Below are 11,585 nucleotides of genomic sequence, written 5' to 3'. Positions count from 1 at the left end.
TGCAGAAATTCTTTTGTAACCTTGGCCAGATCTGTGCCTTGCCACAATTCTGTCTCTGAGCTCCTTGGGCAGTTCCTTCAAGCTCATGATTCTCATTTGCTCTGACATGCACTGTGAGCTGTAAGGTCTTATATAGACAGGTGTGTGCCTTTCCTAATCAAGTCCAATCAGTTTAATCAAACACAGCTGGACTCCAATGAAGGAGCAGAACCATCTCAAAGAGGATCAGAAGAAATGGACAGCATGTGAGTTAAATATGAGTGTCACTGCAAAGGGTCTGAATACTTATGACCATGTGATATTTCAGTTTTTCTTTTTTAATAAATTTGCAAAAATTTCTACATTTCTGGCTTTTTCTGTCAAGATGGGGTGCTGAGTGTACATTAATGAGAAATAAAATGAACTTTTTTGATTTTGGCAAATGGCTGCAATGACACAAAGAGTGAAAAATTTAAAGGGGTCTGAATACTTTCCGTACCCACTGTACTTGGCCATAATTCTAGAAATTAGAGCTGCACCATCCATGACATCCCTTGCTATTAGACCAGGTTTTTCCAATTGTCAATTGTCTATCAAGCCCACATTGTTTGCTGGACATCTTAGCAGCAGAAAATAGTTACCTTTTAAGAAAAACACAAATAAATCAATAATGCATTTACCCATGAAGATTATTGTTTATTGAAAAGAGAGCATAGCTTCATGTAATCATAAACAAAATAAAACTTCATGTCCTTTAGCTTCCTACAGATGTCAATGAGTTATTATTGCAGTTTTAAAATAGAAAGTCTCTTTGCAAGATGATGCATAATCATATCACACAGATATTTAGATATAGTGAAACAGAACAGCCCAAAAGAACCAGAAGAAAAATGTTCATTAGTTTGTAGATATGTTCAAGTTACAGTGAATATATATCGAGGTGTCCCTCATTAACCCCTCTTAGCTGAGCAGCGTTTACAGAATGGTCTAATATATGGAGATGTCTGCCAAGCAGCAGGCCAAAGTGTAGATGGTTAGGACCAGGTACAGGCTGCTGGCAGACAGGGTGGTGCTGGAACCGACAGTGCTGGATTGTTGGGTTGTGTTTGAGCTAACTGACGGGTTTGCAATAGTTGTGGTGGTTGCATTGGTCGGGGTGGTTGCATTGGTCAGGGTAGTTGCATTGGTCGAGGTGTTTGAGATGGTTGTTGCAGTTGCATTGGTTAAGACGGTTGGGATGATCTGTGTGGTTGTGGTAGTTGAGTTGGTCTCTGTGGTTGTGTTTCTGATGGTTAAGGAACGTGATCCAACACTCCACTGCTGCAGCGTGAACACCATGGTCATGTTCTCACCTGCAGCAAAAGGAGGAGCAATTATTATTTAACTTTAAAAGCAACTTGTTAAACTGTCACTAGGCAAGATTTGTATGTAGAAAAATGTTTTGTTTAATTAGTAACAGCTGTCTCTAATTGAAATAAAATTGAGCAAAAAGGTCGCAGTGCACAGCATTGATTTATTCTGAAACCAAATGAGCTTCTAAAAATCAGGATGCGGTCGTACCACTTCTGAGAATGGACAGGTCGGTGAAGTTGGCCCAGCAGGAGCTAAATGGGATGGTGGTGGTTCCTCCAAGTCCATCAATGCTGTTTCCACCCACGTCCTTCAGGCTGGCTGTGACGGTGAGCGTCGTCACCCCCACAGAAACACAATTATCCTGCAAACAGCGGCACAGGTTCACAGACTCTGACCTCATATTGTGTCCTTCATTTTTCTGTGATTTTGTTCTGTACATTAGTGACTGCTTTCCTCGTGCTCAGGTCTGCTTAAAAGTTACTGTCTCTAAAATGTAAACACAGTTTTATGATTTTTAGTCTTATGATATTAAGCTGAAGGTAAAATGTTTAAGTAAGTTAAAGAAAATGGATGAGAATTTGAAAATGAGTAATGAGATAATGTTAATAATAAGGGTTTTTTTTTTTGCATTGTATTCTGTTTTTTAATCTAATTCTGTTTTTTAATTTTCTAAAGATTGATGAGAAACTGAATTGGTCACCCATGGACAGTGAAAAATAACAGGGATACACAAGTGTAGCTCAGGAGCCAACCTCGCTGCTAAACTTAAAAATACATTAACATTCATTCCATAAACCTGCAATACATATGAAACAAAAAACATAAATACTGGCCCATGTAGGCTAAAAAAGTATAGATGTTTTTTTTGACCAATAAACAACTGAAAAACAAGAGAGCAAGCACACAGGAAATATTTTACCAAATCAGCAAACAGCTACGGTATGAAAATCCTTAAGGATCAATCACAGAAAATGGATTTGTGGCTAAGAGAAATTTTATTAGTCCAATAAACTAATTTCCTCAAAAAGTGGAAAAATTAGCCCTCAAATTCAATTTCTTTCCTAACATTAAGAGTAATATGTCTTGGGCTGCTGTAAATTTCAATTTGTCCTCTATCTTGCAAATGTGAGACTGAATAGCAGCGGTGCAAAGAAAATGATCTGGTTGGAGACTTGGAGATGGTGTCTAAAGGGTGGATCTATCCAGTGTGACATCATCCCCATAGCGTTACGCACCGTGAAAATGAATTCAGTCACCATTTTTGGCCATTATGGATGTCACCATGTTGCTTTTGTGGAGCCAGAAGTACCATATTTGGACAATAAGGCAGTGTCTAGAGAACCACTGAGTCAATCAGCAGCAAGCTGAGGTGGTTAGCCTAAACCCATAATGTCTATGGGTAAAACAACCTGTCAGTCACACTTATCAATCATCCCATGTAGGGGTGGAATGAGGTGATGTGGATTAAGGGAGGCACCTGATTGGTCAGTTATTTACCTTGATATGTTTTACAGAACAAATATTGACATAAAAAAATAAGCAATATTAAAAGTGTGTTCAGTAATTGGTGCTGATTTTTCAATGGAAGCCATTGAGAGCTTAATAGAGTCAAACTTGGAAGTGGGCTCTCATTGGTTGGAGAGGAATCAGTGTCTCACCTCTGCATCCACAGCCATCAGGATGGGCTGCTGGTACAGAGGACCAATAGACTCCCCGGCTATTGGCTCCTGGATCAGCAGCAGTTTGGCCACACTGGCCACATAGCTCGGCGCAGGATCTGTCCTCGTCACTTCTGATGTGGACGTCTGAAAGTTAAAGCAGAAAACCCCACACCCATAAATTAATGCAAACCTTACAATGGAGTTTTACATTACTGTAGCTTTTCTTCAGCAGAAATGGCTAGGATTCATCCTGCAGGGTCACCTGATTCCAGCTGGGGTCAGATGATGAAGGAGGAGGTAGGATGATGCCGATCGAGGAGACATTGAAGCCAATAGCCTGACTGAGGTTTCCAGAAACTGCAGCCTGGGCCAGATTATCACCAATGTTCCTCAGCAGTGTGAAGTCCTGAGCATCTGAGGAGTCACAGGGCACAGAGGGATGTTACAAATGGCCTGCAGTTTTATTCCAGGGCTGAGTTTACAGACATATTTCCCACATTAAAACTGTTTGTAAATACAAGTTCATCACAGACATTAGTGACGAAACAGTGAAACAGATCCCCACTAACCATCAGTGCTGTTGGTGATTTGCTGGACTGGAGGTTTCTTGATCTCAACCTCCACTGTCAGGCCTGTCGCCCTCTTCCTGCGTCGTGCACCCCCAGTCTCCCGGACGATCTTGGTGATGCGGATCATACTTTGGGGAACTTTGAGAAACAAGCCGAGGTTTCGTATCAGGTTGTCGCCGAAGAACTCCTCCTCAGTCATGGCAGGCAGTGAAAAGGAGATGAAGAGAAGTGGAGAGGTTCGGATCTCAGCCGGTGTGGAGCCTGTCAGCACGACCTGCAGCATCTTGTAGTCCTGGTCAAAGTAGTTGGTGCCCAGAGAGGCGTTCAGCTTAGGGACGTACTGACCTGAACAGGTCAGTGACACAAAAACATAAAATGCAGTTGCAGAATAGCTAATGAAATATAAAAAATAGAAGGTTCTTCTCATGAAAGGGTGAATGGAAAGGTTGGAAAAATGTATTGAGTAAGAACAAATATTCCCAGGGCCCCTCTGACAATCACTGAAACTGCTAAACCAGATGAGATGATTACATAAATCATCAGGGTAGTACAGTGATGTTGACAAAACAGGAATTAAAGCTCATTATGAAGTTTGTGTTCACTTTAGTTTATTATTAACATTTGAAAAAAAATCTAAAATGATGGGATGATATGTTTATGTTTTTCTAAGGTGAAACAGGTTCAGTAATGTGTTTGAAATGTTTATAGGAAATCTCCCCAATGAGCATGACTTATATACATAAGTGAATACAGTTGGAACACACAAGAACAACATGACAGAATTATAGTGTTCAGATAGAGGCTTGTTTGATTTACAGCCATGTTTTCAGTGTGTGAAGCATCAGTACCTGGGTAGGTGGGCTCCTTCAGGGTGTAGTCAGTTTTAGCAGCGTTCCACTCAGCGTTAGTCGGAGCCACCAGCACGTTGTCAACGTACACATCTAACCTCTGAGGCTTAGAGTAGAAGACTGACACCCTGACACTCTGCACAAATTAAGAAACAAAAGGGGGAAACTGAACTGAAGAAGGATCATGTTTGTCTTCTATATACTGAAAATCCTGAATCTGAAAACAAAGTTCTTGAAGCCAAAGCTGTGCTCTGACCTCAGATGGAGCCGCGTTGAGCATCATGAGGCGGAGCTTCTGAGGGCTGACGCTAGTGAAGAAGATGTCAAAGGCGTGACCGGTGGCCACGATGCTGTGGAAGAGAGACACTCTCTTCTTGCAGGTGTAACCCGAACACCAGCCATGATCCTGAGGGCCTGGACACAACACACAACTCAACCCAAAGCACATTTCCTTCCATTTGTGGAGAGTTAATTCAGTGCTGAGTTTTATTCACATCCGGACTGCCAACTGGTCCTACCGTTGATAAGATCTAAGAAACCGTCTCCCAGCACAGCAACAGGGGACAGACGTCTGGTCTCTGTGTCAGAATCGAGACTCTCGATCACCAACATCTTGTAGTTGAGCCCAAAACACTTGTAGCTCTGCCAGGAACTCATGTAGGTGCAGTTGTTCCTGATGACACCTGAGGAAAAATGAACAATGCAGCACTTTGGACATGACTTTATTTCCTGAGACACCTGTCAGCAGAAGGATTGTACAGGACAGCAAACGCAGAGGATTAAATTTTTTTTTTTTTTTTTTTTTTGCTGTCAAACATGTGGCATTCAGGACACCATCTTAAAACACTGGGAAAATCCACCAATGGGCCAATTCATTGTTACCGCTCAGATAAAGAGAATAACATTGATTATCTCCTACATCATTTGCAGGGAGCATTTTTCTCTTGCAAGCCACTGTTCGTTTTGAGTCTTAGAATTTGACTTGACTTGCATTAGTCCAGTGCTTCAGGTACCTTTGTTTGGAGCGATCTGTTTCACAGGAATGCGGCTGCCGTTGAGGAAAGTGAGCATGACTTTGGGGATGCGATAGTCCCCCAGTCCCCTTCTTGGATCACCTCCCCATTCATACTCTGACTGAGGCACCACGGCTCCCACTGTGCCCAGGAAAGACCCATCCAAGTCCGTCAGCAAGCTCTTCTTCTTGGCATCGCAGTCCATGTCCACACAGTCAGATGGGTTCACTTTACTGAAGCACAGAAACACTCACACTCAACAGAAAGTCCAAAAATGGCATCAAATCTGACAGTTCCTCATTACTATTTGAAATCTATTTCTGGTGTTATGATTATATATATATTTTTTCCATTGTGTCACCATTAAAAGAAATCTCAGTTCATATATTTTTCCTTCTCTTCTAACACATTGAATTTCATTGTTTGGTCATATATGGTCACTTACCCCAGATCAGGTCTGTGGATAAAGACTTGAGCGTTCTCTGTGCTGTCAATCATCTGTATGCCTGAGACCTGCACAGGGTGCTGCAGGTCCTCGTTCAGTGGGTTGGTGATGAACATGACATTGGTCTCGCTGGAGCAGACGTCTCGGAAATTGACAAATGTTGTGTCTGGAGAGACAGAAAACAGGGAAATAAGAAGATGGCACAAATCACTCCAGTGAATGTGATTATACACATTTACAGCTTTTACATTTCCAACAACTCCTCTGCTCCCAGATCTCTGTGCAGGAACTCACCCTTGACAACCATCAGTCCTTTGATGGCGTTGTAGTTGTTGTTCAGATGATAGGCTATTGTTGGAGCACCGTTGTGTGCAGAATCAAATGTCGGCCAGCAGATTCCAGATCTGCCACCTGTACACGGTGTAAAGAAAGGATGATTTATCACTTCAAACAAGCTGCACTGTTCAATGCCAAGACATTGTTGATTAAACTGAAATGTGAAAATATTCAGTTGAAGAGTCTTTTGATGTATGTTTTAGCACTGCACCTTTGAGAGGCCTGGGGGCTCGATGAGTCTTGGTGGTGGCAATATTAAAGTCACTTTGAGGCAAAGTGTCTTTACAGTTGAAGTTCGGGCTGCTGCCAACGATCAAGGCATTCTGGGAAAAGAGGAAGATGAGGGATAAGAACCGTGTTAATGAAAAGGTCACTACTGAATGGTTAAACTATGGAATGAAAACCAGGTATCAGTGAATCAAAGCAAACCCTCTCACCAGGATTTGTACTGTTTTATCAGCATATGCATGGGAGACAGAAGGAGGTGCGTAGATGAGAGGCATGATACCCATCCCATTATCCACCAGGGTCACATTGGAAACAATGACACTTGTGATGGTCTGTGAAGACAGGAAGAAGATGAGGATGATGACGGTGGTGATCTATTAAATGTAGACGTTCAAAGTCCTGCAGCTCCTGGTTTATACTGTGTCTCTCAGAAATCCTGAACTCAGCTTGTGAAAATCTTTTTGAAATGATGGCAGCATAATGTTTCATGAGTGACTGGTGCTTGCAAATTGCAAATAACCCTCATCAGTCCCATGGGGCTTTCACGTGTTCATGCATGAATGAAAATTCTTGTTTGGTTTGATAAGTGAAATGTGACTGAAAAAAAAAGGTTTACATGTCGCAAATTTGGTGAAAAATGATCTTGCCATCTCTTGGATTAACACAGTGAGAATGTGTATTTACATGTGGGTAGGATATAGTTCAGTTTTCATACTTGGAAGTAGATGCCGTAGTCAAAGCTCCTCCAGATGAAGAATCCCTGGATGAAAGTGCAGCCAGGTAAACCGTCTTTGTTGAGCAACACTCCAAACAGACCGCCGTGAGCCTCGTTGTCAACCCACTTGTCATTTTCATTCAAATACCCTGCACAGGCAGAAATAATGGCAGAAAACAACTTTCAGGATTGTCAACATTCAAGTTCATTTAAAAACAGGTGAAAAATCACCTGAGATGATCAGTAGGAAACTTAATCCACATTTCCAGCACCTGGGCACGGTTCACCATTGATGCGATACCCCACTCTCTCATAACCTGCCACAATGTTATGCTGCAGCACAACATTTGTCCCTCTGTTGACCTGATATGACAGAAGAAACAGGACAGGTCATAAATGCAGGACTACATTTGAAATTCTGTGTTTTCTGGTCTCTTTGGAGAAGACAGACCTCGATGGCAGCGTTCCAGTCAAAGTTGAACGACTCCTTTCGGCCTTGGTATGAACCGGGCCACAAAGTCATCGTCACCAGGTTCCTCCTCATTGTTATGTTGTTGCCCCAAATTCTGATACCTGCAAACACACAATGTTCAAAGGTTCCTGATAAGTGCTGGGCAGACTAACATTCTGTACATGTGGATCAGCTTGATGAGGTTTGGTGCTATGAAGTTTACTGGATGTTCCTCTATTTAAAAGAAGAGTGTTTACCTTCTCCAACGGTGTGGTGGACGACGTTATCGTCAATGTTCAGTCCCTCTGTCCTAAAGACTCCGATGGCTGGAGAGAAGCCGTCGTGAAAAGCACATCCCTGAATGTACGAGTCTGTTCCTGAAACCTTTTAGCACAGAAGACGATTTAATATTTTATATGTTTTAAACACAAGTTCTCCTCAGTAAACACCACAATCTAATCATATTGTCTTTAGATCAGTGAGATGCTGAAAATTCTAATTATTTCACTTTTTAATTTTTTTCTGTATATTTTCTGCCTACTTTGTGTGATTTGTTATGAACAACATTAAATATTAAACTATTAACTGTTTAAAAAAACAATGTAATTTTTGAGAATCTTAATTTTTGGTTCTAATCCATGTATTCCTGCAATTTGCTTGAGCAGAAGTAGATGAATGAAAAAACATCACACTTTCTAAGCTTATTTAGTATTTTGACTTATTTATAGACGCATTTTATGAAACTGCTTATTTAAATACAGTGTGTGTGTGTGTGCGCGCGCGCGCGCGTGTGTGTTTGTGTGCGTCTTGCTGCACCTTTCCCAGGTCGAGAAAGGCCACAGAGTAACGAGGGTCGGTGTCGTCGGTCCAGCCTTCCTGTCCAGAGTGGAAGAACTCCACGTTCCTGATCTGAGCTTTGCCTTGAGGAAGAAAGTATAAAGAATTATGATGAATTATTTATGTGTTTAATAACATGTAAACAATCACACCTGAACAGGGTAAATCTATATCTGTCTGTAGTCTTAATATTAAAATATGGACACATGGACCTATCAAATAAGCAAAAGACTTGAAACAGTAAAACCTTTCAGGAAAACTAAAGAGTTATGAAGGTTAGAATATTGTATATGTGTCATTAAACATGAAGTAGAGATTAAATAAAAGCTACACACACACACATACAATACTGAGGTACATCAGTGTTGAACATTCAGTCCAGTAGTGATTTTAAAGCTAATTTAACCAATAAAAACACTGCATACTGTTTGAGGATGGGATGTATTTTAAACAGACTCAGTACAGAAGTTCTACCTGTGAAGGTGTTTCCAGCCCAGGAGTAGGAGCCGACCAACACTCTGGCTCCGAACGAGTCCTTCAGCATATCTGGATACTCATGACCGACTATCTTGATGTTTCTGGTCAGAAGACCGACGTCAGCAGCCAGAGTGTAGGACAGAGACGTACCTGAGACAGAGTAAGTCTCACCTGCACAGAGGAAGTGTCACCATTAGCATTTCAGGGTGAGACTTTTAAATCCAATGATTCTGCTTGTTTCAGGGTCATATGAAGACGCACGCCAAAAAGTATAAAAGGTTATTTTTTATGATAAAGTCTTGTAGGATGACAGTTGCAGCAAAGCATCTTAAATTTGAAAACACAAATCACAGGAGGCTGAGTGGTTCGCACTGTTGGCTCACAGCAAGAAGGTTCTGGGTTCACAACCTGGCCTTTCTGTGTGGAGTTTGCATGTTCCCTCTGTGTGGTACGCCAGACAATAAGACTTTTATTCACTCCAGTACTTTAGGTACTCTGGTTTCCTCCCACAGTCCAAAAACATGTGTGTCAGGTTGATTGGTGACTCTAAAATTGCCCATAGGAGTGAGTGTGAGTGTGTGAGGTTGTTTGTCTCTATGTGGCCCTGTGATGGACTGGGGACCTGTCCAGGGTGGACCCCTGCCTTTCACCCAAAGAGAGCTGGGATAGGCTCCAGCAGATCCCTGTGACCCTGGTTAAGGAACAAGCAGGTATAGAAAATGGATGGAAATCACAGGAGCTCAATATAACAATTCAGAAACAAATGGATTTTGACTGAAAATAATTTTAGTTTAGTTCAAGTGCAAACTGAACATTGGTTTTCAGCTCTGGAGATGTTCACTGTGCCAGCTGAGACATGTTGAACTGACCGATGTGGGTGTAGGTCAAAGGCTGGTTCAGGGTCAGGACAAGTCCGTCTGCTGACATGTTGGTGATCTGTCGTTTTTCTGTCTCCCAAGCGCTGTAGCTGGTGGTGGATATGACGACCTCGTCTCCAACCTGCACACACACCAAACACCATATACAAATAATGTTGTAATGTAGGTAAAAGCAGCTGTTGCCATGTTATATAAACCCAAAACTCTGACTCAGTAACTAAACCCATTATAGTTGATGATTCCTCCTTATAAAAACATTGGGTTAAAAGCAGACAGGACACAGACCTGCCAGTCCACAGCCTGCGTCAGGTTCAGAGTGCTGGAGCCGGCGTCAGCAGTGGCAGCGAGTTTGGTGTGATAGACACTGTGAGCTTGTCCGTACAGCTGCAGTGTTCCAAACACACCTGTTGTAGAACCACAGACAGTTTCTATTTATCTATCAATCTAAATGTTTGAAAATGTCCATATATACACATATACTTTGAGTTATATGAACAATATATAAAGTACAGCTGAGGATTTTAAACATAATTTACATAGTATTGCAGGCTACCACAAACTTTACCCATGAACTGAATGAGAAAATGTGTCTCAGTGTTTGGTGTTTTACATGAGTGACAGTGTGGTTAGTCTCCTCTCACCCAGGACTTTGGATCCTTGGTTGGGTCCTATTGGAAGAGGCCATTCAGGAGTATTGTGGGTCCCTCTCAGGTTGATGGATAGCTGACCTCTGAACGGCCGATCAGCTGAGCCTGCAGTCAGCCTTCCACTCTGAAACAGCAGGAGATGTAAGAATCAGGCCAGACACGAACTCCTCAGTCTTTATGTGTTGCTGTGGCTTTTCTCCAGTCAATTCCCTTAACAATGTCTGGTTTTGCTGCTTAGACATGAAACACCTTCAGTAACATTAACTGGTTGTTTACAATATAAAGGCTTCAATTAATGTTGTCTTATGTCCACCGATGAGAGAAGAACTGAAATTTACAGACATGCGGCTTTTGTCACCTTCTGAGACGCTGGTATTTTAAACGGTAGGTATAATGTGGTCATATATGCCTCATTTGTATGTACCAAAGCTGCACCAAAAGCTGCAATTAATAGTTTTTTCATGAATAATTATATAATAATAATAATAGTGTTTCAGGTTTCTAATCACCTGCCCTATGTGACACACATTTACTTTAAAGTGATGAGGTTGATGATCACGATCACACTGACCTGGATGAAGATGTAAACAGCGTCCACCACCACAGTCCTGTACTGAGGTGCGTCCTGAGCCTGCCCAGTGGACGAGATGTTCATGGTGTCGGGGATCTCCAGGAGTCCATTGATAATCAGCTTGTTGAGAGCAGGTGTGTTTATGTCCAATATCATGCATACCCCTGTGGATTGACAGGGATATACAACTATTGAGTCACAGTATATGACACCAGACCAGGTCAACACACATTATGTCTTCTTTCCTTAGAGTATATTCAGTGTTTTTGTTTTTAAGACATCACCTGATGGTATGACCGCATCAGAGCCCTGTGTGGGGACAGCAAAGTTGTTTTCAGCTGAACTTTTCCAGAAAGACTCATCAGACCACAGACTAGGGGGAAACACACAACAAGACATTTTAGCGTTAGCAGACCTAGACAAAGCTGTCTACCCAACTGTACATCAACAATGTTTGCTTTTAATGCCCCAGGTACTCCCAGTCAATAATCACATTCATTCTAGAGACACTTTTATTGCAATAGGTCTTTGCTTTACTGCGTTATCGATTAGGAGCCATATTATTAGCATGAATGTA

At 41.8% G+C, this 11,585-nt stretch overlaps 1 protein-coding gene across 1 annotated transcript in view; it reads right to left on the bottom strand.

Annotated features, from left to right (window-relative positions):
• Positions 1 to 966: 966 nt before the first annotated feature.
• Positions 967 to 11,585, bottom strand: part of LOC113126296 (fibrocystin-L-like) — a 34,804-nt gene continuing 24,185 nt past the window's right edge. Inside the window, exons 55-78 of the mRNA XM_026300269.1 lie at positions 11,293 to 11,381; positions 11,009 to 11,172; positions 10,432 to 10,561; positions 10,076 to 10,194; positions 9,782 to 9,911; positions 8,910 to 9,083; positions 8,415 to 8,518; positions 7,856 to 7,982; positions 7,599 to 7,720; positions 7,420 to 7,510; positions 7,148 to 7,296; positions 6,642 to 6,764; positions 6,416 to 6,527; positions 6,163 to 6,279; positions 5,869 to 6,034; positions 5,424 to 5,656; positions 4,929 to 5,093; positions 4,667 to 4,824; positions 4,411 to 4,546; positions 3,563 to 3,907; positions 3,256 to 3,407; positions 2,991 to 3,137; positions 1,540 to 1,693; positions 967 to 1,331 (exon numbers count right to left, since the gene is read on the bottom strand). Of these exons, the coding sequence (XP_026156054.1) occupies positions 967 to 1,331; positions 1,540 to 1,693; positions 2,991 to 3,137; positions 3,256 to 3,407; positions 3,563 to 3,907; positions 4,411 to 4,546; positions 4,667 to 4,824; positions 4,929 to 5,093; positions 5,424 to 5,656; positions 5,869 to 6,034; positions 6,163 to 6,279; positions 6,416 to 6,527; positions 6,642 to 6,764; positions 7,148 to 7,296; positions 7,420 to 7,510; positions 7,599 to 7,720; positions 7,856 to 7,982; positions 8,415 to 8,518; positions 8,910 to 9,083; positions 9,782 to 9,911; positions 10,076 to 10,194; positions 10,432 to 10,561; positions 11,009 to 11,172; positions 11,293 to 11,381 (3,772 nt within the window). The remainder of the gene's footprint in view (positions 1,332 to 1,539; positions 1,694 to 2,990; positions 3,138 to 3,255; positions 3,408 to 3,562; positions 3,908 to 4,410; positions 4,547 to 4,666; positions 4,825 to 4,928; positions 5,094 to 5,423; positions 5,657 to 5,868; positions 6,035 to 6,162; positions 6,280 to 6,415; positions 6,528 to 6,641; positions 6,765 to 7,147; positions 7,297 to 7,419; positions 7,511 to 7,598; positions 7,721 to 7,855; positions 7,983 to 8,414; positions 8,519 to 8,909; positions 9,084 to 9,781; positions 9,912 to 10,075; positions 10,195 to 10,431; positions 10,562 to 11,008; positions 11,173 to 11,292; positions 11,382 to 11,585) is intronic.

The sequence above is a fragment of the Mastacembelus armatus genome, chromosome 11 (genome assembly GCF_900324485.2).
Source record: "Mastacembelus armatus chromosome 11, fMasArm1.2, whole genome shotgun sequence".
NCBI classification, from domain to species: Eukaryota; Metazoa; Chordata; class Actinopteri; order Synbranchiformes; family Mastacembelidae; genus Mastacembelus; species Mastacembelus armatus.
This window is presented reverse-complemented; position numbering and strand designations above follow the sequence as displayed.